General features: G+C 44.4%; 1 protein-coding gene across 1 annotated transcript; it reads left to right on the forward strand.

Moving 5' to 3' along the window:
* Positions 1 to 2,361: 2,361 nt before the first annotated feature.
* Positions 2,362 to 18,942, forward strand: CHRNA9 (cholinergic receptor nicotinic alpha 9 subunit). The gene is made up of 5 exons (XM_055246466.2): positions 2,362 to 2,560; positions 3,161 to 3,306; positions 4,550 to 4,704; positions 11,944 to 12,476; positions 17,616 to 18,942. The coding sequence occupies exons 1-5, from the start codon at positions 2,497 to 2,499 to the stop codon at positions 18,155 to 18,157; spliced, it is 1,440 nt and encodes a 479-aa protein (XP_055102441.1). The 5' UTR covers positions 2,362 to 2,496; the 3' UTR covers positions 18,158 to 18,942.
* The last annotated feature ends 2,306 nt before the right edge of the window (positions 18,943 to 21,248 follow it).

Genomic DNA, 21,248 nt, shown 5'->3' on the forward strand with positions numbered 1-21,248 from the left:
CTCGGTGGAGAGTCAGCATCCTTTACCCATCCTCCTTTGGGGCAGATCGAGGTCCCACCTGTCCTTGGCTGAAAGGAAGCACATTCCCAAGCCTCCTAAAGGCACACTTGACCTTGATTTCCTCTCAGCTTCCTCACCAGATGAACTGGTGTTGTGTAAGGAGCACTGTATTGAGAGTCAGGACGATGGGTTATGTCCTTGCGAAAGCTTCTGACCTCTCTAGTCCTCAGTTTCTTTATCTGTAACATGAGTGACCTTAGCTAGATGGTCCTCAAAGAGCTCTTTACAGGTTAGAAATGCTCTGATCCTGTATTTAATGAAATGGAGAAAATATTCATGCCATATTCACTTGCGGGGAAAAAATCCTTTGAAAAACATGATGTTTGACTCTTGTAATTTTTGTTGTAAAAAACACGTGTAGCAGAATGAAGGTATTTTTTCTTCCCATCCCCACTCTGCTGCTGGACAGAGGATATTTTAGCCATAGAATTCGCTAGGATTCTTTGTCAGACAGGACTCTATTCTAAGGAATGGGCGCACTGCCATCATCCTCCTGGAATGGAGTCAGGGATGCCCCCCAGGACACTGGACCCCAATGGGCAAAGGTTCTCAGCAACTTCAACCTAAAAGAGGCCCCTGAGGGGAGAAGGGACCCTGAAGGGAGGGGAGTGGGATAGGAAGGGAAGGGACACCATTCAAGGTAGGCCCTGTGTCACCTACAATTCAACCCTATGAGTGCTGTAAGGAATCAAAGACATATGAGGTAAAGATCCCCTACACACAAGGAAGTCACCACCCAGCTGGCATCAAAAGCCATATTGATGAAAGACAACGAGAAGGAAGAGATGCATTGTTAGTGTTGCGGGGAGCACAGTGGATTGGGGCAGGTGGCCTGGATCCTGTCTCTGGCCGATCACTGCTGGAGGGAAGCCATTCTGCATCCCTGGGCCTCAGTTTCCTCATATGGAAGTGAGGCATTAAAGTCAATTTCAAAAGTACCTTCCCCCTCTGAGATTCCGGAGTGGATGGTTTGTTGAAGGAGGACTGAGAGTGGGCACCCGGAATTGTGTCATTTGATGAATGAGTCAGACTAGGGGCGTCAGAAAAATAATGTCTTCACAATCAACACAATGGGATAGGCAATTAAGAAACACTTTGCTGATGGCTTGAGTGTCTGTTCCACTCAGAGGATACATTCCTGAAGAGGGATGGGGTGACTCATCAGGCGGCTGTAACCTAATGAAACAGAGCTATCCAATTTCCTCGCTCCGATTCCAGGCAACCAAATTATCTTAATATAGTTTTCCAAACAGTTTCCCCAGGCAAGAGGAGGGACAGACATGAGCTTCCAGACTAAGTAGCAATTGAAAATTGACATTTTTTTATAGGAGTAAAATTATATCACATACGAGAAATGACTGAAATTTTATATGAAGTAGCATTCAAATGCAAAGGGTGTCATCATTAGTAATATCACCATTGGTTATTATTCTCATGCTGATTTGGTCAGCCTTTGAACTAGTTTTTCATTTTTTTTTTTTTGAGCTGGTAAATGCTGGGTGACTTGGTAAGTATAGAAATTCTGGATCTGCAAAGCTGATCAAAGATGAAAATTACTGATATTTAGAAAGTGCTTTCACATACAGTTATCTCAGAAGCTCTAGAGAGAGGAAATATTATTTTCCCCAGGCTGTAGTTCTGGAAGGCTCAGAGAGGTTAGGTGACTTATCCAGAATAATAGAGCTCGTCAGGGTTTGGGCTGGCAGTCAAACCCAGGTGGTCAAGTCCAAATCCAACTCACAGTGTTGCTGCTTCTTAAGCAAGTGAATATCCGCCCATCCAGCACACCCCCTCACACATATACTCACAAACATTTACTATGCAAGATCCATGCCCAGTGGGACAGCGGCAAGAGGGATCAGAAGCTGAGGCAGAGAAAAAACCGAAATGCCAATATATTCTGGAGATCATAGAACCATGTCTCTTTCCCTCTTCAAATGCTGCTAAAAGCACTTAGAGTCTTTCTGGACAGCTGTCCCATGGCTCAATCTTTTAGGCTTCCCTTAGTCCCTGGACTCAGGCTGAATCTGCTCACGGTGGGTGTAGAAAGCTCTCATTCTGCTTAGATGGAGTCTCTGGGGTGTCAGGCACACCGTTGCTGCCCACATCTACCTCCTCTTCTGTCTAGTTGTTTCTGCTAAGGGTGGCTAGGGACCCTCAACCGAGATGGCCCCCCACAACAGCACTGTTGGACCTAACACACCCTGGGTTCCCAGCATCTCAGCCACTGGAGCTGCCAGTCTCAAATTACCGGAGGGGAGGGAGGGCAGGTCTGGATCTCAGGATCTCACTCCTGCATGCAATGCAAGCCTGAGCTCTCCCGCCGTAAGGCTGAGGCGGTGTGGGCTCCTTGTGCCCAGATCCTTCGTATTCATAGGGGGAAGTGGAAGACCACGCTGCCTGACTGAGACTTTATTACAGAGGCTCAGGAAAAAGATGAACTGGTCCCATTCCTGCATCTCCTTTTGCTGGATTTACTTTGCTGCTTCCAGACTGAGAGGTGAGAGGCTGGTGACATGTAACCCATCTTGTCTCATCTGGGGCTATTGCTTTGGTGGGAGGTGGGGCAGGGCAGGGAAGACAAAACAGATGATTCAACCACATGGAAGTGTTCTGTGCTTCCTACTGACTCTGATCTTGGTAGGGCATGCCAGAAAAACAACTCATCCATCCACCCAAAGCTTGTCCCTTGCCAGTGTTGGGCCATCCCCCATTTTAGACCTCAGTCTCGTGTTGTCTGTCTTTTTTTTTTTTTTTTTTTTGAGACGGAGTCTCGCTCTTTCACCCAGGCTGGAGTGCAGTGGCGCGATCTCCGCTCACTGCAAGCTCCCCGCCTCCCGGGTTCACGCCATTCTCCTGCCTCAGCCTCTCCGAGTAGCTGGGAGTACAGGCGCCCGCCACCACGCCCGGCTAATTTTTTGTATTTTTAGTAGAGACGGGGTTTCACCGTGGTCTCGATCTCCTGACCTCGTGATCCGCCCACCTCAGCCTCCCAAAGTGCTGGGATTACAAGTGTGAGCCACCGCGCCCGGCCAGTGTTGTCTGTCTTGAAATACACACAACACTCTGAATGTTGATCCAGATCCCTCTTGTTGAGTAGCTGCAGAGACGGCAGATGGAAAATATGCTCAGAAGTTGTTTAATGACCTTTTTGAAGATTATTCCAATGCTCTTCGTCCCGTGGAAGATACAGACAAAGTCCTGAATGTCACCCTGCAGATTACGCTCTCTCAGATTAAGGATATGGTGAGTAACACATGGTGCTGACTCTGTGGAATGATTCTTAGAGGATAAACAACCATGCTTTCTGAAGAGAATGTCTTAACTGGGAATTTGAGAGGGAATGATAGCTCCGTAAGCAAGCTGGTGGGAGAAGAGAACGCCAGGAAAAGGAAGCTTTCTACAAAACTTATTAATTTCACGAATTGTTACCTAATCCTGGTCATTAACTGTAACAGTCTTAGATAATCTAAAGAAAGATGGGGTTACATACTGTATGCAGCCATTTATATAAAATGTCCAAAATAGGTAAATCCGTAGAGACAGAAAACGGCATAGAGGTTGCCAGAGTCTGTGGGGAGGAAGGGGAAAATAGCCAGTGAGTTCTTAATGATTACGGCGTTTCTTTGCGGGGGGGAGAAATGATCTGGAATTAGGCAGTGGTGATGGTTGCACAGCATTGTGAATATATTGGAAGCCAGTGCATTGTTCCCTTTGAAAATGATTAAAATTGTGAGTTTTAATGTGAATTTGATCTTAATTTTTTTTTTTTTTTGAGACGGAGTCTCGCTCTGTCACCCAGGCTGGAGTGCAGTGGCACGATCTCCGCTCACTGCAAGCTCTGCCTCCTGGGTTCACGCCATTCTCCTGCCTCAGACTCTTGAGTAACTGAGACTACAGGTGCCTGCCACCACACCCGGCTAATTTTTTTTTGTATTTTTAGTACAGACGGGGTTTTACCGTGTTAGCCAGGATGGTTTCAATCTCCTGACCTCATGATTCGCCCACCTCGGCCTCCCAGAGTGCTGGGATTACAGGCATGAGCCACCGTGCCCAGACAATCTCAATTTTTTAAAAAAGGTAGTGTTTTAAGATGGCATAGCTTATTAGTGCTTATCTATGTGTAATTACACAATGTTATGAAACTTGGAAGATTTTCCTTCTGCACATTGTTATTTCCTGACTTTTGCTTTTAAGTACATCATTCATTGATCAATTTTCAGGAAATATAAGCAGTTGATCCATGCAAAGATATCAAGACTAAAATATTTGTCCACTTTACATTCTGAACACTAAATCTAGGAGGAAAAAAAATATGATCTTGGCAGTCAATCAAGGGGATAGAATGAATAAAGAATAAAGCTCTCACTTTACTTACTGAAAATTGGTGAGTGTTTGTGCAATTCCTGTTGTGAAGAACAAGTGTCCTATCAATGGAAGACATTTCAAGTGTCTGCGAGGTAAAGTGACATCTGGATTCATTGTGTAGGATGAAAGAAACCAAATTCTGACTGCCTATTTGTGGATCCGCCAAATCTGGCATGATGCCTATCTCACGTGGGAGCGAGATCAGTACGATGGCCTAGACTCCGTCAGGATCCCCAGTGACCTCGTGTGGAGGCCGGACATCGTCTTATATAACAAGTAAGTGCAGCTCAGAACTGAGGCTTTTCAGGCATGAATTTGTTGATTTCATAGAATTTAAACATAATGAAAAAGGAATGTTTAAAACATGCATGAAATTAAATATTAGTCCATGTTCCTAGGACTTACTGAAATAACAGTCGTGGAATCTTGGATCAGGAAATAATGTCATAAAAGCTTAGAGCTGGAAGGAAACCATCAATCTACATGCCCCCTTTTCAGGTGGGAAAGTGGAGGCTGCATTAGTTTGCTAGGGCTAACTTTGCCATAACAGAGTAGCACAAATTAGATGACTTAACAAAAACGTGTTATCTCACAGTTCTGGAGTTGAGACGCCTGAGATGAAGGTGTTGACAGCGTGGTTTCCTCTGAGGCTGTGAGGAAGGATCTGTACCAGGCCTCTCTTCTAGCTAATGGTGGTTTGCTGGCAGTCTTTGGTGTTCTTAGCATTGTAGAAGCGTCACTCTGAGCTCTGCCTTCATCTTCACATGGCGTTCTCCTGTGTGTTCCCTGCGTCCAAATTTCCCCTTTCTATAAGGACACCAGCCATATTGGATTAGATGCCCACCCTACTCCAGCGTGACTTCATCTTAACCTAACTAATTACATCTTCCATGATGCTATTCTCAAATCAAGTCACATTCTGAGTGTTGGGGGCTAAGACTTCAGTATATGAATTTTTCAGGGACACAATCCAACCCTTAACAGTGACACTCACCATCCAAGATCATGTATCAATAATTAATTAAACCGGAATGGGCCATCTAGAAACTGACCTGTGGATTTGGAGCTTTGTGTGGAGTGGAGGATGAACCAGTTTACAGGATACAAAGTGACCTTTTCCCGGTCTCAGAGCAAGGGGCCTTGTATAATGGGTAGGTGAGGTTTACGTTTCGCAAGCTGTAAGGTGCATATGAATCGCCCAGGGAGTTTGTTAAAATAAAGATTGTGATTCCATGGGTGTGGGGCGGGCCTGTGATTCTGCATTTCTACAAGCTCCGGAAGATGTGGGCACTGTGGGTCCATGGGCTGCATTTTGAGAAAAATACCAGATCTCTGGTCACAGTTCAAGCTCAGTGGCCCCGCCTGTTGTTGAAAGAGCTTCTCTCTCTTTTTATTCTGGAACCCAAGTTTCTGTGGAGTGGGAAAAGTTCCTCTGTGGCTCAGAACTATGTGAATGAGGGGCAGCTCAGGGGGCTTCCCTGGGTGGAGGCTTCCAGTGGGCATGGATTTCCTTTAAAGAAGCAACACGGGTGGGTTGCAGCCTGGATTTTAGTCTCACTCCTTACTCAGAGAGCTCATCTAAGGGTCATGACCGCTGGAATCATAGCCCTGTTCTTTCTGTCCATTCCCCACTCTGAGTGGCCAGAGGAATTGTCTGTATCTCTTCCCAAGGAAGATAACTGGAAGATAACATTCAAATACTGGGCTTTATTCCTCCAGTTTACCCACCCCCCCTCCCCCGTGCTCACTCTCTCTGTCTCTGTCTCTCTCTCTCTCTCTCTCACACACACACATACATACACACACACAGCAAGAAAACAAGCTACATTGTCCATTACCACACTCTCATCTACAGAGTGCAGGAGAGTAATATCTGATAATTTCATTGACACAGGCAGGGCGTGAGGACTCACCCCTGTAATCCCAGCACTTTGGGAGGCCAAGGCAGGTGGATCACCTGAGGTCAGGAGTTCAAGACCAGCCTTGCTAACATGGTGAAATCCCGTCTTTACTAAAAATACAAAAATCAGCTGGGTGTGGTGGTGGGCACCTGTAATCCCAGCTACTTGGGAGGCTGAGGCAGGAAACTCACTTAAACCTGGGAGGCGGGGGTTGCAGTGAGCCAAGATTGCACCACTGCACTCCAGCCTGGGGGACAAGAGCGAGACTCCATCTTGAAAAAAAAAAAAAAAAGAAAAGAAAAAGAAAGATAATTTCATTGACACAGATGATCTCTTATAGCATTCTGTAAGTTCTTTTTTTTTCTTTTTTAAGACGGGGTCTGGGAGCTGGGCATGGTGGCTCATGCCTGTAATCCCAGCACTTTGGGAGGCCGAGGGGGGCGGATCACGAGGTCAGGAGATTGAGACCATCCTGGTTAACATGGTGAAACCCTGTCTCTACTAAAAATACAAAAAAATTAGCTGGGTGTGGTGGCGGGTGCCTAGAGGCTGGGGAAGGAGAATGGCATGAACCCGGGAGGCGGAGCTTGCAGTGAGCTGAGATCACGCCACTGCACTCCAGCCTGGGTGACAGAGCTAGACTCTGTTTCAAAATAAAAAAAAAAAGGTGGGGTCTCTCTCCTATTGCCCACGCTAGAGTGCAGGGGTGTGATCACGGCTCACTACAGCCTCAACTTCCCGGGCTCAGGTTATTCTCCCACCTCAGCCTCCCGAGTAGCTGGGACTACAGGTGCATGCCACCATGCCCAGCTATTTTTTTTTTTTTTTTTTTAATTTTTAGTAGAGACAGAGTCTCATCATGTTGCCCAGGCTGGTTTCGAACTCCTGGGCTCAAGCCATCCACCCAGCTCAGCCTCCCAAAGTGCTGGGATTACAGGCATGAGCTGCTGTGCCCGGCTAGCATTCTGTAAGTTCTAAAAATTCTCTCCGGAAGTCAGACAGAATGGTGGTCCTCCTCTTCCTCCTGTTTTGATTGGCTGAGGCGGTGACCTTGTCTTACTGAAATACTTCTTTGCAAGCTTACAAGGCACCCTAAGTTAAGCTGAGCCCTCTGCTCCCTTATTAGAGAAGCCAGTTATGTACTCATGAGCTCACACAATCCTACTGTGGCTTTGGTCAGTTCTGTCCTCATTCTCCCTTCCCCACCCCTTTACACAGAGCCTTTCACCACACTGATTCATCATCTCCTTTTTGTTCCTCCGGTTGACTCTTTAGTCATCTCTGTGCTCTTGTCATGGACAATTCTGTTTCTGCTCCTCTCTTCTCTTTTGCCTTCTCCTTCTCAGTGAAACTTCTCAGAGTTTTGCTGTGTACAGGAACCTCTAAATGGAGCTATGGTTGGATGACATCTTCATGCCTTTAACAAATTGAAATGAAAATGGAAGAGTGTTACAGGATCAGGCAAAGAAGGGCACTTAGTCATGACTATTCCCTGAGCTCAGTCCTTGTAGCTGAATCCCTGACTCTGTAGAATCTTCTGATGACAGATACAATATCATTGCCTCTCAGAAGCAGGTACAGAACATCACAGGCAACACAATGGGCTTCCTGAGTTGTGGCAAGCAGGAGAAATAGGGGTAGGGGGTAGGTGAGTCAGTCCAGTGTGATAAAGACACTCAGGCAGGAAGATGCTTAGCATCTAGAGTCACCATTGGTGCCCAAATCCGTGGGGCTAGACTGGTTAGGGAGTGATCAGGAAGGAGATGGGCCTGGATGCCCCTTCACAGAACAGTTGAATTTGCTGATGCTTAGTTTGGAAGAGAGAAGAGTTTGAAGACTTGATGATGGTTACCTTAGGCAATTAGAGAGAAAGTAAGGTGGAAAAAGGAGAACAATGTTCCAGAAGACAAAACCCAAATATCACTGCCTGAAGGCCACTGAGTGGCTGAGGAAAGGGAAGGTAAAAGGAAAGCAATTTAAATATTCCGAGCCGGTTATATTATTAAACATGCCTTCCCAACTTCCAGCTTACATTTTGTCCCTGTAATTTTTTCATGTTTTAGTTGAGAACACGAAAACACAGTTAGAAACAGAGGGAAGGGGAAGAAATTAATACATATTGGCCACTTACTATGTGTCTGCATGGAGTTGGGGCTTTACAAAGTGTGACAGACAGAATAATGCCCCCCCCCCAAAAAAATGTCCACATCCTAATCCCCAAGACCTGTGAAGATTTATCTTACATGGTAAAAAAGACTTTGCAGGTATGATTGAATTAAAGATTTGAGATGGGGGAGATTATCCTGGTGGGCCTAATGTAAACACAAGGGTCCTTGTGAGAGGGAGATGAGATGGCCAGAATAGGCGATGCCACAAAGGAAGCAGAGGTTAGCGATGCAAGGAAGGGGCCCTGAGCCACAGGATGCAGGAGGCTTCTAGAAGGTGGAAAAGGAAAGGCAACAGATCTTCCCCTGGAGTCTCCAGAAGGAATGCAGCCCTGCTCACATTGATTTTAGGATTTCTGACCTCTAGAATTGTTAAGACGCTAAATTTATGTTGTTTTAAGACATTAGGGGCTGGGCACGGTGGCTCATTTCTGTAATCCCAGCACTCTGGGAGGCTGAAGCGGGTGGATCACCTGAGGTCAGGATTTCGAGACCAGCCTGGCCAACATGGCAAAACCCTGTTTCTACTAAAAGTACAAAAATTAGCCAGGCATGGTGGCTGGCACCCGTAATCCCAGCTACTCAGGAGGCTAAGGCAGGAGAATCGCTTGAACCCAGGAGGCAGAGGTTGCAGTTAACTGAGATGGCGCCACTGTACTCCAGCCTGGGTGACAAGAGCAAGACTCCGTCTCAAACAAACAACAACAACAACAAAAACAAAATCCCCTCAACCTACTCCAAAGTAGCTGGGGGGATGTTTTTGGTCAGCAGGTTCTCTTGCCCTTTGGCTTGGGGTTGGGTTTGGCCAATGTGGAGCACCAGTGGGCAATTGCAGGGAGAAGAGAGAGTGAGGTTAGCGTGTGTATTCCCTCGCTGTCTTCCTGGGAGGTTATCTTTGGCTGCATGTGTCCACTGAAAGAAAGTCATCACTCCTATCATGGTGACCCTCTTCATGCAAATCTTTCCTTCCAGGTTCTGGTAACTGCACTTTCTCCTCACCTCTTCATGTCCAGGAATGGTTTCTCTGCATTGTATCCATACCTTTGTGAACAGTCCCTTTCTTAAACTCTCCTCAGGTTATCTAATTGGAGTAGGCCATCTATTTCCTACAGGGATCCTGCAGAGTGCAATTGTCCTAGCCCCAAACAGATTCTCTCTGATCCCCAGATCTCTCCTCTTGCACCAAGGAAGTAGGATGGGTGAGCAGTGTTCTCAGTTCACGTCTAGTTCTCACTTCTCAGATAGCTAACTGTACAAATTTATCACTGTTACAGGAGGAAGCTTCAGGCATTTTCAAAAAATTCATTTTGTTATCTTCACAAACACTCACATTAAAAATCCCCTTGGGTATGGAGTGAACTCAGTCAGACCATTACAGTTAATATTTCTAATGAGTGGAAAAAATAAAAACCTTAAAAACATGCCTGTTCTTTAAAAAATATATGTAGACATATATTATTTTATTTTATTATTTTGTTGTTGTTGTTGAGATGGAGTCTCGCTCTGTCACCCAGGCTGGAGTGCAGGGTGCGATCTCAACTCACTGCAACCTCTGCCTCCTGGGTTCAAGCGATTCTCTTGCCTCAGCCTCCCGAGTAGCTGGGACTACAGGCGCGTGCCGCTATGCCAGGCTAATTTTTGTATTTTTTTAGTAGAGATGGGGTTTTGCCATGTCGGCCAGGCAGGTCTGAAACTCCTGGCCTCAAGTGATCTGCCCTCCTTGGCCTCCCAAAGTGCTGGGATTAGAGGTGTGAGCCACCACTCCCAGTCAATATATTTTTTATTTTAATAGCTTTTGAGGTACAAGTCTTTTTTAGTTACATAGACGAATTATATAGTGGTGAAATCTGAGATTTTAGTGTGCTTGTCACCAAATGGTGTACACTGTGCCCAATATGTAGTTTTTTATCACTTACCCCTTTCTAAAACGTGCCTGTTCTGACCCAGCACATCCTTTTTCAGCAATTTAACCTAAGGAAAGGGTCAGTGGATAAATGTAAAGACTCGGCTACAGAGATGTCCACTGCAGCATTGCTTATAAATACAAAAACTGGAGCCAACCATAATGTCAAGCCTCAGTAGATTGGTTAAATAACTATGGTGTATCTAATACAGTGGAATATAATAGAATGCTATTTAGACATGAAAAGAATGTTGTAGAAGAGTATGAACAGATGACCACGTATTTTTAAAAATTTTGTCTCACCTTTTTTTTTCTTTTTTTTGCAAGTTAACTTTAAATTTGGGGATAATTTTTAGATTTATAGAAAAGTTGCAAAGATAGTGCAGAATTCCCTTATACCCTTCACCCAGTTTCCCCTAATGTTACCTCTTACATAACCGTAATATACTTAGCAAAATTAATACAATGTTATTGACTAAATTACTTTATTCAGATTTCACCAGTTTTTCCACGAATGTACTTTTTCTGTTCCAGGATCCAGTCCAGAATACCACATTATATTTAGCCAAAATATACTTTGCGGGGAAAAAATTGCATCCAAATGTTAACATAAATGTACCAATTAAGGCTCTTTGGTTGTAAGCATCAGAAACTCACTTTGGAAACCTTGTGAAATAGGAATTTGTTAGAAGGATGTGGAACATCTCATTGAATTAAAGGAAAAAGTAAACAACCAGCTCTTGGAAAGGACAGAACCAAGGCTGCTCCAGCATTCAAGACAGGAGGGACTGTCTGTTTTTTTCTGAATAGGGAGCCATCACTAGGGTGATGCTTTTGGCCTCTGGATCACTCTGCTTAAGATCTAAACTCTGGAGATGGTGAATCTGTTGGACCAAGCCTGGGCCACCCAGCTGGCCTTTGGCCAGGGACACTGGGGCACCTTGACCAACATTTCCTCTGCCTTGCAATGGCAATGGAGAAAGAGTAATTCCCTAGAGAAAAATAGAAATTCTGTACCCCAAAAATACAAGGGATAAATATTGATAAAGCAAAAGAAGATATATCTGGAATAAGTGACTATCTCTAAAGTTATGGGTGAATGGCTTTTTTTTTCTCTGAGTTTTCCAAATGTTACAAATAAACATCTACGGCTTTTATAGTAGCAATAAAAGCTTATTTTAATATTCTAGTACCTAAAGTTAACAAATCAAGTAAGCAGATTTTAGTATCGACAGGCTTACTTTTTGTCTGCGTGTTCAAATCATTACACCTGGACCAAGAAAGTGGCAGTGGGAATAGACAGGAACGGATAGAGAGCAGAGATGCTTTAAAGGAAGAATCCAAGAGAACTTCGCCCTGACTAGTTACAGGAGATGCAGGAGAAGGACAAATTAGAGTTGATTCCAGACTCCCAAGCCACAGTGACAGGGAAAATGGTGGTCCATTGCCAAAACACTAAAGTGATGGGCACAGTGAGCTATCTGGGGTAAGGAAGGTGGCAAGTTCTCCTAGCATGCAGCTTTCATTTTCCTCATCTGATCTCCAGGGCTGACGATGAATCTTCAGAGCCTGTGAACACCAATGTTGTCCTGCGGTATGATGGGCTGATCACCTGGGATGCACCGGCCATCACCAAAAGCTCCTGTGTGGTGGATGTCACCTACTTCCCTTTTGACAACCAGCAGTGCAACCTGACTTTTGGTTCCTGGACCTACAATGGCAATCAGGTGGACATATTCAACGCCTTGGACAGCGGAGATCTCTCTGACTTCATTGAAGACGTGGAATGGGAGGTCCATGGCATGCCCGCTGTGAAGAATGTGATCTCCTATGGCTGCTGCTCTGAGCCTTACCCGGATGTCACATTCACCCTCCTTCTGAAGAGGAGGTCCTCGTTCTATATCGTCAACCTCCTCATCCCATGTGTCCTCATATCTTTTCTGGCTCCTCTGAGTTTTTATCTCCCAGCAGCCTCCGGAGAAAAGGTCTCCCTGGGAGTGACCATCCTGTTGGCCATGACTGTATTTCAGCTAATGGTGGCAGAAATCATGCCGGCCTCAGAAAATGTGCCCCTGATAGGTGAGTTCAAGTGTCTTCCACTTCAAGCCCAGCTTTGTAGTGCCTGGGGTCATGACTTTAAGGTTGTGTGTGTGCCTTTAAACTTGAAACAATGGAGCCAATTTCGACTCAGTACAGACTGTCTCAAATTTTTCTGGTGGTTGCAGTTAGCATCTTTCAATATAGATAAGGCTTTTGGAATCAAAACTGGTCTTATGGTCTCTGGGTTTACACAAAAGAGCAATGAAAGGCATTATACTTTAGAGCAGTAGTTCTCAAAGTGGTGGTCCCCAGATGCACAGCATCGGCATCACCTGGGAACTTACAGAAACGCAAAACCTCAGGGCCCACCCGAAGCCTACTGAATCAGACATTCTGGAGAGAAGGCCCTGGCGTCCTGTTTTAACAAGCCTTCTGGGTGATTCTGATGCATTTTCTGTTGAAGTCTGAAATCCACTGACCCAGAGGTTAAGACCTGATTTTGAAGTCAAAGAAACCCGCATTTGAACGCTGACTTCACAGTTCACTCCTTGATCAAACTTAGGCAAGTTACTTGTTCTCTTAGTCTCTGCTTCATCATGTGGAAAATTTGTGTGATTGCTTCCTTCTGTGTCATTGCTTAGTGCACACCCTGGCATATGGTAAGTACTGAGTAAACAGTGACTACTGTTATCACTTCACGTGACAAGGGCTTTCTTCTTGGGAAGAGTGGCAAACATGGCAGAAAGATGTGCTTTTTAAGCCTGACGTCTACCCTTAGCAGAAAAATCTCATCCTCACTGGGTATAATAGCAGTGGGAAAGCATATTAAAATACAAGTTCCTATACCCAGAGAGTTTGATTTAGCAACTTGGCCAAGATTTGGGAATCTGAGGTGATTCCAAAGCAGACTACATTTTCAAAAATCTGCAATAATGGAATGTCCCTCCAAGGGCTGAAGTGCAGACTGAGGGTACCACCCCTGCCTCCCTTATCCTTGCCTAGCTTGTTCTGAGGGCTTTCCTATCCCCTTTAACATCTACTTTCTGCCTCCAAGGATACTCTTGAGATCCAACACCTCCATCTCAAGGACTTGCTGTTGTAACAGATGCTTACCAGAATCAAGCTAGATCTAAGTTTGAGTTCCTTAAAGTAAGCAATAAGGAGAAATTTTAGAACACCAATGAACTTACAGTCCAATATCAAGAGATGTTGCCTTGCCCTTTTACTCTTTACTGAGTCCAATTACCCAATATTGAGATGATACTACAGTGGCTTCTCCATTTGGAGATATCTTCCTTTTTATGTCTCTCTTTGCAAAATACATACACACACACACACACACACACCCCTCTTTTTCAGAATTAAACACAGAAGGCTTTTTCCCCTCTAATAAAAAGGAGATGTATTGGCATTTTATTACCTCTCCTGAGGCAGAAATGATTGGCAGTGATGACATCCAATCATAGCCCTGTTTGAGGAAAGATCATGGGGCAGTCCCACTCTCTTCTTGGGTAGTGACATTATACAGCAAGCTGGCACAATTTCTAAAGACAGATGTCTCACAGGAATTGCTTGTTCTGTTTTTTTTTTTTTTTTTTTTTGCGACGGAGTCTCGCTGTCGCCCAGGCTGGAGTGCAGTGGCGCAATCTCGGCTCACTGCAAGCTCCGCCTCCCGGGTTCATGCCATTCTCCTGCCTCAGCCTCTCCGAGTAGCTGGGACTACAGGCGCCCGCCAACACGCCCGGCTAATTTTTTTGTAGTTTTAGTAGAGATGGGGTTTCACCGTGGTCTCGATCTCCTGACCTCGTGATCCGCCCGCCTCGGCCTCCCAAAGTGCTGGGATTACAAGCGTGAGCCATTGCGCCCGGCCTGTTCTGTTTTTATGATAATATGAAATTTATCTTTTTAAAATTAAATTAAATTTGTATTTTAAAATTTTATTTTAATTTATTTTTATTATTTAAAAATGAAGACTGGGCATGGTAGCTCACGCCTGTAATCCTAGCACTTTGGGAGGCCGAGGCAAGCAGATCACCTGAGGTCAGGAGTTCAAGACCAGCCTGGCCAACATGGTGAGACCCCATCTCTATAAAAGAATTAGCTGGGCATGGTGGTGTGTGCCTGTAATCCCAGCTACTTGGGAGGCTGAGACAGGAGAATCACTTGACCCCAGGAAGTGAAGGTTGCAGTGAGCCAAGATGGCGCCACTGCACTCCAACTTGGGGGACAGTGTGAGACTTCGTCTCAAAAAAAAATTGAAAAAAAAAAGAAAGATAGGGTCTCACTATGTTGGCTAGGCTAGTCTTGAACTCCTGGGCTCAAGTGATCCTCCCACCTCAGCCTCCCAAAGTGCTGGGATTACAGGTGTGAGCCACCACAACTGGCTGAAATTTATCTTTTTAGGAAAAGTGCACACAGATCTTGAGAACATTTATTTAACAATTAAAATTTGTTATTCATAGAACCCATGGAGTGTGCTCACAATATTATAGAAATATGTTTAAGTTTTCTGCATCAAATGTAGCCCTTGATATAGGTTTCTGGCCCATGGCCTTTACCATTTTAAGAAAGGTCTCATATATTAACTCAGAGTTTTTGACAAATAATAAATAGATGATAAACATTATCAAATACTTTGTCTTCATCTATTAAGATAATCATGTGAGTTTTCTTTTACTCATCAATGTCGTGAATTACATCAGTAAGCTTTCTGATGTTGAACTCTTTTGTATAACTGGACCAAACTCCTTTCTTATGATACATTATCCTTTTAAGACACTGTTGGATTCAGTTAGCTAATATTTTGTAGAGCTTTCTCAAATATGTCGATTAGTGAAATGGCTTTAATATTTCTTTTCTTGTCACTTTTGGAATCAAGGTCAAATTGACTTCACAAAATGAACTGGGCAGTTTTCCCTCTTTTCCTATTTCTGGAACAAGTTGCATAAGATGGGAACTATTTGTTCCTTGAAAGTTTGGTAAAACTCACCTATAAGTTATTTTTGGGCCTGGAACCTTTGGTAGGGGGATGGTATTTGATTGATTCCCATTTCTATTAAAGTGTTCTTTATTCTTGCACTAATTTTGACATCTAACGTTTTTCCAGCAGTTTCATCTAGATTATCAAATATGTTATTATACAGCTATTTTTATTTTTTGAGACATAGTCTAGCTCTGGTGCCCAGACTGGAGTGCAGTGGTGTAATCTCGGCTCACTGCAACCTCTGCCTCCTGGATTCAAGTGATTCTCCTGCCTCAGCCTCCTGAGTAGCTGGGATTACAGGCACGTGCCACCACACCCGGCTAATGTTTTTTGTTTTTTTTTTTTTTTTTGAGACGGAGTCTCACTCTGTCGCCCAGGCTGGAGTGCAGTGGCGCAATCTCGGCTCACTGCAAGCTCCACCTCCCGGGTTCACGCCATTCTCCTGCCTCAGCCTCTCCAAGTAGCTGGGACTACAGGCGCCCGCCACCACGCCCGGCTAATTTTTTGTATTTTTAGTAGAGACAGGGTTTCACCGTGTTAGCCCCAGGATGGTCTCGATCTCCTGACCTTGTGATCCGCCCGCCTCGGCCTCCCAAAGTGCTGGGATTACAGGCTTGAGCCACTGCACCCGGCCCCGGCTAATGTTTTTTATATTTTTAGTAGAGACGGGGTTTCACCATGTTGGCCAGGCTGGTCTCCAACTCCTGACCTCAAGTGATCCACCCACCTCGACCTCCCAAAGTGCTGGGATTACAGGTGTGAGCCACCGCGCCCAACTATACAGTTATTTATAATATTGTACTACTTTATAAGTCTTTTCCATTTTCTCTCTCTCTCCCTTTCTCTTTTTCTCTCTCTATCCTGTAAGTGGTCTTATCAAAGGTTTATCAATTTTATTACTCTTTTCAAAAGTTTGCTTTTGGTTTTATTCATCTTCTTGGCTTTTTGTTCTATATTTCATAAATTTGTAGCCTTAATTGTTTCCTTCCTTAATTTCACTTTTTCACCAACATGTGCTTTATATAATCACATTTTGAAGGCTAATAGTGATACAGTCTCCTTTCTTACCTAACAGCAATTGGCTTTCATATTAATAAGGTCTGAAGACAATTCCAAGAACTGGTCAAGTTCATTAATTGTTCGTTGAGTGTGGAAAAATTTTTCACCTCATGATCTCAGCAAACATTTCCAAACTTTTTAATTTCGAGCCAGGAACAGTGCTGAGAACTTCACATGTATCATCTCAATTAAGCCTCCTCATATTCCTGCGAGTTAGATATTATTATTACACCCACCACTTTACAGAGTAGGAAACTGAGGCTTAGCAGGATTATATGCCTTGCTGAAGGCCGAAAGTCTAGGGAGTGATAAAGCTGGGATTTGAATCCAGGAAGTCAGATTCAAAAGTCTATACTATAGCCTGGCATGGTGGCTCACGCCTGTAATCCTAGCATTTTGGGAGGCCGGGGTAGGCAGATCACTCGAGGTCAGGAGTTCAAGACCAGCCTGGCCAAGGTGGCGAAACCCCCTCTCTACTAAAAATACAAAAATTAGCCAGGCGTAGTGGTGGACGCCTGTAATCCCAGCTACTTGGGAGGCTGAGGCAGGAGAATCGCTTGAACCTGGGAGCCAGAGGTTGCAGTGAGCTGAGATTGCACCACTGCACTCCAGCGTGGGCGACAGAGCGAGACTCTGTCTCAAAAAAAAAAAAAAGTCTATACCAGTAACCACTAGGGTATAACACCTCTTTAGAAAGGGTGTTTGTTTCTTTTTAAGCCAAATACAGTCAGGTGCCTCATAACAATGTTTTGGTAAGTGACAGACCGTGTATACAACAATGGTCCCGTAAGATTATAATGTCAATTTTTACTTTATGTTTTCTATGTTTAGATATGTTTAGATACACAAATATTTACTGTTTGATAATCATGTGTACAATTGTCTGGGGTATTCAATACAGTAACATGCTGCACAGGTTTGTAGCCTAGAAGCAACAGGCTATACCATTCAACCTAGGTGTGTAGAAGGCTAGACCATCTAAGTTTGTGTACATACACTCTATGACGTTCACACAACAGCAACATCACCTAATGACTAATGCCTTTCTCAGAATGTATCCCTGTTGTTAAGTGACTCATGGCTGTATGAGGACCATTTTAAAGCAAATTCAGTTACTGTCGTTATTTTAATTCCAGGTAAATACTACATAGCCACGATGGCCCTGATCACAGCCTCCACTGCCTTGACCATCATGGTGATGAATATCCACTTCTGTGGGGCCGAGGCCCGGCCGGTGCCACACTGGGCCAGGGTGGTCATCCTGAAATACATGTCCAGGGTCTTGTTTGTCTATGATGTGGGTGAAAGCTGCCTCAGCCCACACCACGGTAGAGAGCTGGACCACCTCACGAAAGTTTATAGCAAACTCCCAGAGTCTAACCTGAAAACAGCCAGGAACAAAGACCTTTCCAGAAAGAAGGACATGAACAAACGCTTAAAGAACAACCTGGGCTGCCAGGGTAAGAACCCTCAGGAGGCTGAGAGTTACTGTGCACAGTACAAAGTACTGATGAGGAATATTGAGTACATCGCCAAGTGCCTCAAAGACCACAAAGCCACCAATTCCAAGGGGAGTGAATGGAAGAAGGTGGCGAAAGTCATAGACCGATTCTTCATGTGGATTTTTTTCATTATGGTGTTTGTGATGACTATTTTGATCATAGCAAGAGCGGATTAGTCACAGATACTGGCTTTGCTATCTGGGTAGAAATTAATACAATTCCCTGTGATCTATTCCAATATTCTTCCAAGATTTTTGTTTATCTATAATTTAGGGGTTATGTTGTCTGTGCTTTTTATTTTTAACTTCAAATCAATGTTGAAGCTATCTGCTCTGTTAAATTAAGCAGGAGATCCAAAATTTCAAGGGTAGAAAGATGGAAGAAATAGGGAAAGAGCCCTTTTATAGTCCTCCATAGTGGTGGGTGACTGGCCTCTAATTTATACAATTATTCACCTCTTTGGCAGTACAGATAACAAAATACACTTTACTGGTAACATTTAAAACAAAAAAGGCAAAACAAACCAAGCTCATTTTCCCCTTAGTTCCCATTAACACATACTTTTGAAAAATGAAATAGTCATATATATGTTAGTGTGATTTAAGTCTCAATGGTACCTTATTCAGGCATAGTGCATTTGAAGTCATATCTCAAATAGTGGAATAAAAGGTTTTGTCCCATGTAAAGAAAGTCTAAGCATCAGCTGTTTAACAGGGAAAAAAAGCTTTCTTCATAATGGTGATGTCGTATATGTTGGTTATGTTTTCTATAAACCCAAAAGATGAAGTCATTCCTGCATTTACCCTTTGATTAAAATACGATAGATGAAGTTGTTCCTGCATTTAGTCTTGTATTAAAATAAGGTGATTAGCAAGCTGGGCTCATCCATTCATTCATTGAACTTTTCACCAAACATGGATCACGTTTTTTCCTACATGTAATAAAAGTGATATGATTCACATTTGCATTGGGTGTCACAGCAATTCTTATGCACAAGCCTGATCGCTTTGATCCCCACAACAACTCTGTGAGTTGGGGAGGCGAGTGTTACTATTCTTTCTCAGAGAAAGAAACTGTGGCTTAAAAGATGGGTGTAAGTGACCTCCTCAACATCCAACAAGGTGTAAGTGGAACTGGGACTCACCCCTCAGCACTGGGACTTGGAGTTGGGCTGCGTCTGCTAAAGTCACCCTGCTTTTGGCCGTGACAAATTATGATTTAGCATAGGAGAGACTGAGAGATTCTTGTTCTTAATTCTGAACTTTCTGCCCTAATTTACTTCCTATATGTCTCAACTTCTTTCCTACTTTCAATAAAATGTGACTTCAAATCTACCCCCCATTCCCACCTAGATTAAAATGATCCAAGGCTGAGTGCAGTGGCTCACATCTATAATCCTGTTTTTTTGTTTTGTTTGTTTGTTTGAGAGGGAGTCTCACTCTGTCACCCAGGCTGGAGTGCAGTGGCACGATCTCGGCTCACTGCAATCTCTGCCTCCCAGGTTTAAGCAATTATCTTGCTTCAGCCTCCCTAGTAGCTGGGACTACAGGCGTGTGCCACCACACCTGGCTAATTTTTTTGGTATTTTTTATAGAGACAGGGTTTTGCCATGTTGTCGAGGCTGGTATGGAACTCCCGGCCTCAAGTGATCTGCCCACCTTGGCCTCCCAAAGTGCTGGGATTACAGGCATGACACCATGCCCAGCCCTATAGTCTCAATATTTTGGGAGACTGAGGTGGAAGATTGCCTGAGCCCAGGAGTTCCAGAGCAGCCTGGGCAACATGCAGAGAACCTGTCTCTACAAAAAAGTTAAAAATTAGCCGGGCATGGTGACAGACAACTGTGGTCCCAGCTACTTGGGAGGCTGAGGTGGGAGGATCACTTGAACCCAGGAGATTGAGGCTGCAGTGAGCTGTGATTGCACCACTACACTCCAGCCTGGGTGACAGTGTGAGACATTCCCTAACTGCCAACTCGTTAACTATTCTTTTTCCAGTTAAACAGAGGTGGAGAGAAAACAGGAGTCAACATAGGAAGAGGAGGATGTTTGGTTTAAACATATAGACTTTTTTTTTTTTTTTTTTTGAGACAGAGTTTCACTCTGTCACCCAGGCTGGAGTTCAGTGGCGTGATCTCGGCTCACTGCAACCTCTGCTTCCTGGTTTCAAGTGATTCTCCTGCTTCAGCCTCCTGAGTAGCTGAGACTACAGATGCATGCCACCACGCTCGGCTAATTTTTTGTATTTTTAGTAGAGATGGAGTTTCTCCATATTGGCCAGGCTGGTCTAGAACTCCTAACCTCGTGATCCGCCCGCCTCAGCCTCCCACAGTGCTGGGATTACAGGTGTGAGCCAACGCGCCTGGCCGGCATTGTTTTTTAATTCTTGTGTTTACTCATTCCAGAAAACATTTGTTGTGCACCTACTATATACTTAGTGATATGTATGCCAGCTGCCTTGGAGGGAACAAGTATGATACGTGGCTTCTACCCTCCAGTTGCTCACATGTTGCTCACAGTTCAGTGGAGGAGATACCAAGGAAATAGGCAAACATAGTCAAGTGTAAAACGTGCTATCACAGAATCAAGGACAAAACACTATGGGCACAATGATGATGAATCTGTTTGAGGGAAAGCTTAGGAAAGACTTTGCAGGGTATAACATTAACATTTGAGTTGAGGTTTTTTGTTGTTGTCTTTTGCTTTTGAGATGGAGTCTCACTCTATCACCCAGGCTGTGCAATCTCGGCTCACTGCAACCTCCACCTCTTGGGTTCAAGCAATTCTCCTGCCTCAACCTCCTGAGTAGCTGGGACTACAGGCACGCACCACCTCGCCTGGCTAATTTTTGTATTTTTGTAGAGATGAGGTTTTGCCCTGTTGCCCGGGCTGGTCTCGAACTCCTGACCTCAGATGATCTGCCCGCCTCGGCCTCCCAAAGCGCTGGGATTACAGGCGTGAGCCTCTGTTTCCGGTCTTAAGCTGAGTTTTGAAGGTTGAGTAGGAATTTGCTAGACAAAGAAAGAAATGAGGGTAAGGATTAGAAGGGATTGGTGAAAGAAGAGTGTGGGCAGAGCTTAAAAGAACAGAAACCAGGCTGGGTGCGGTGGCTCGCACCTGTAATCCCAGCCCTTTGGGAGGCTGAGGCAGGTGGATCACCTGAGGTCAGGAGTTTGAGACCAGCCTGACCAACATGGAGAAACCTCGTCTCTACTAAAAATACAAAATTAGCTGGGAGAATCGCTTGAACCTGGGAGGCGGAGGTTGC

Source organism: Symphalangus syndactylus, chromosome 16 (genome assembly GCF_028878055.3).
Source record: "Symphalangus syndactylus isolate Jambi chromosome 16, NHGRI_mSymSyn1-v2.1_pri, whole genome shotgun sequence".
Taxonomy (NCBI): Eukaryota; Metazoa; Chordata; class Mammalia; order Primates; family Hylobatidae; genus Symphalangus; species Symphalangus syndactylus.

What these genes read in the sequence shown, in the direction of transcription:
- CHRNA9 (XM_055246466.2), top strand. Translation starts at nt 2,497, where the DNA reads ATGAACTGGTCCCATTCCTGCATCTCCTTTTGCTGGATTTACTTTGCT. An exon ending in TGCTGCTTCCAGACTGAGAG is followed by an intron (nt 2,561 to 3,160) that starts GTGAGAGGCTGG and finishes CTTGTTGAGTAG; the next exon opens with CTGCAGAGACGGCAGATGGA. An exon ending in TCTCTCAGATTAAGGATATG is followed by an intron (nt 3,307 to 4,549) that starts GTGAGTAACACA and finishes TTCATTGTGTAG; the next exon opens with GATGAAAGAAACCAAATTCT.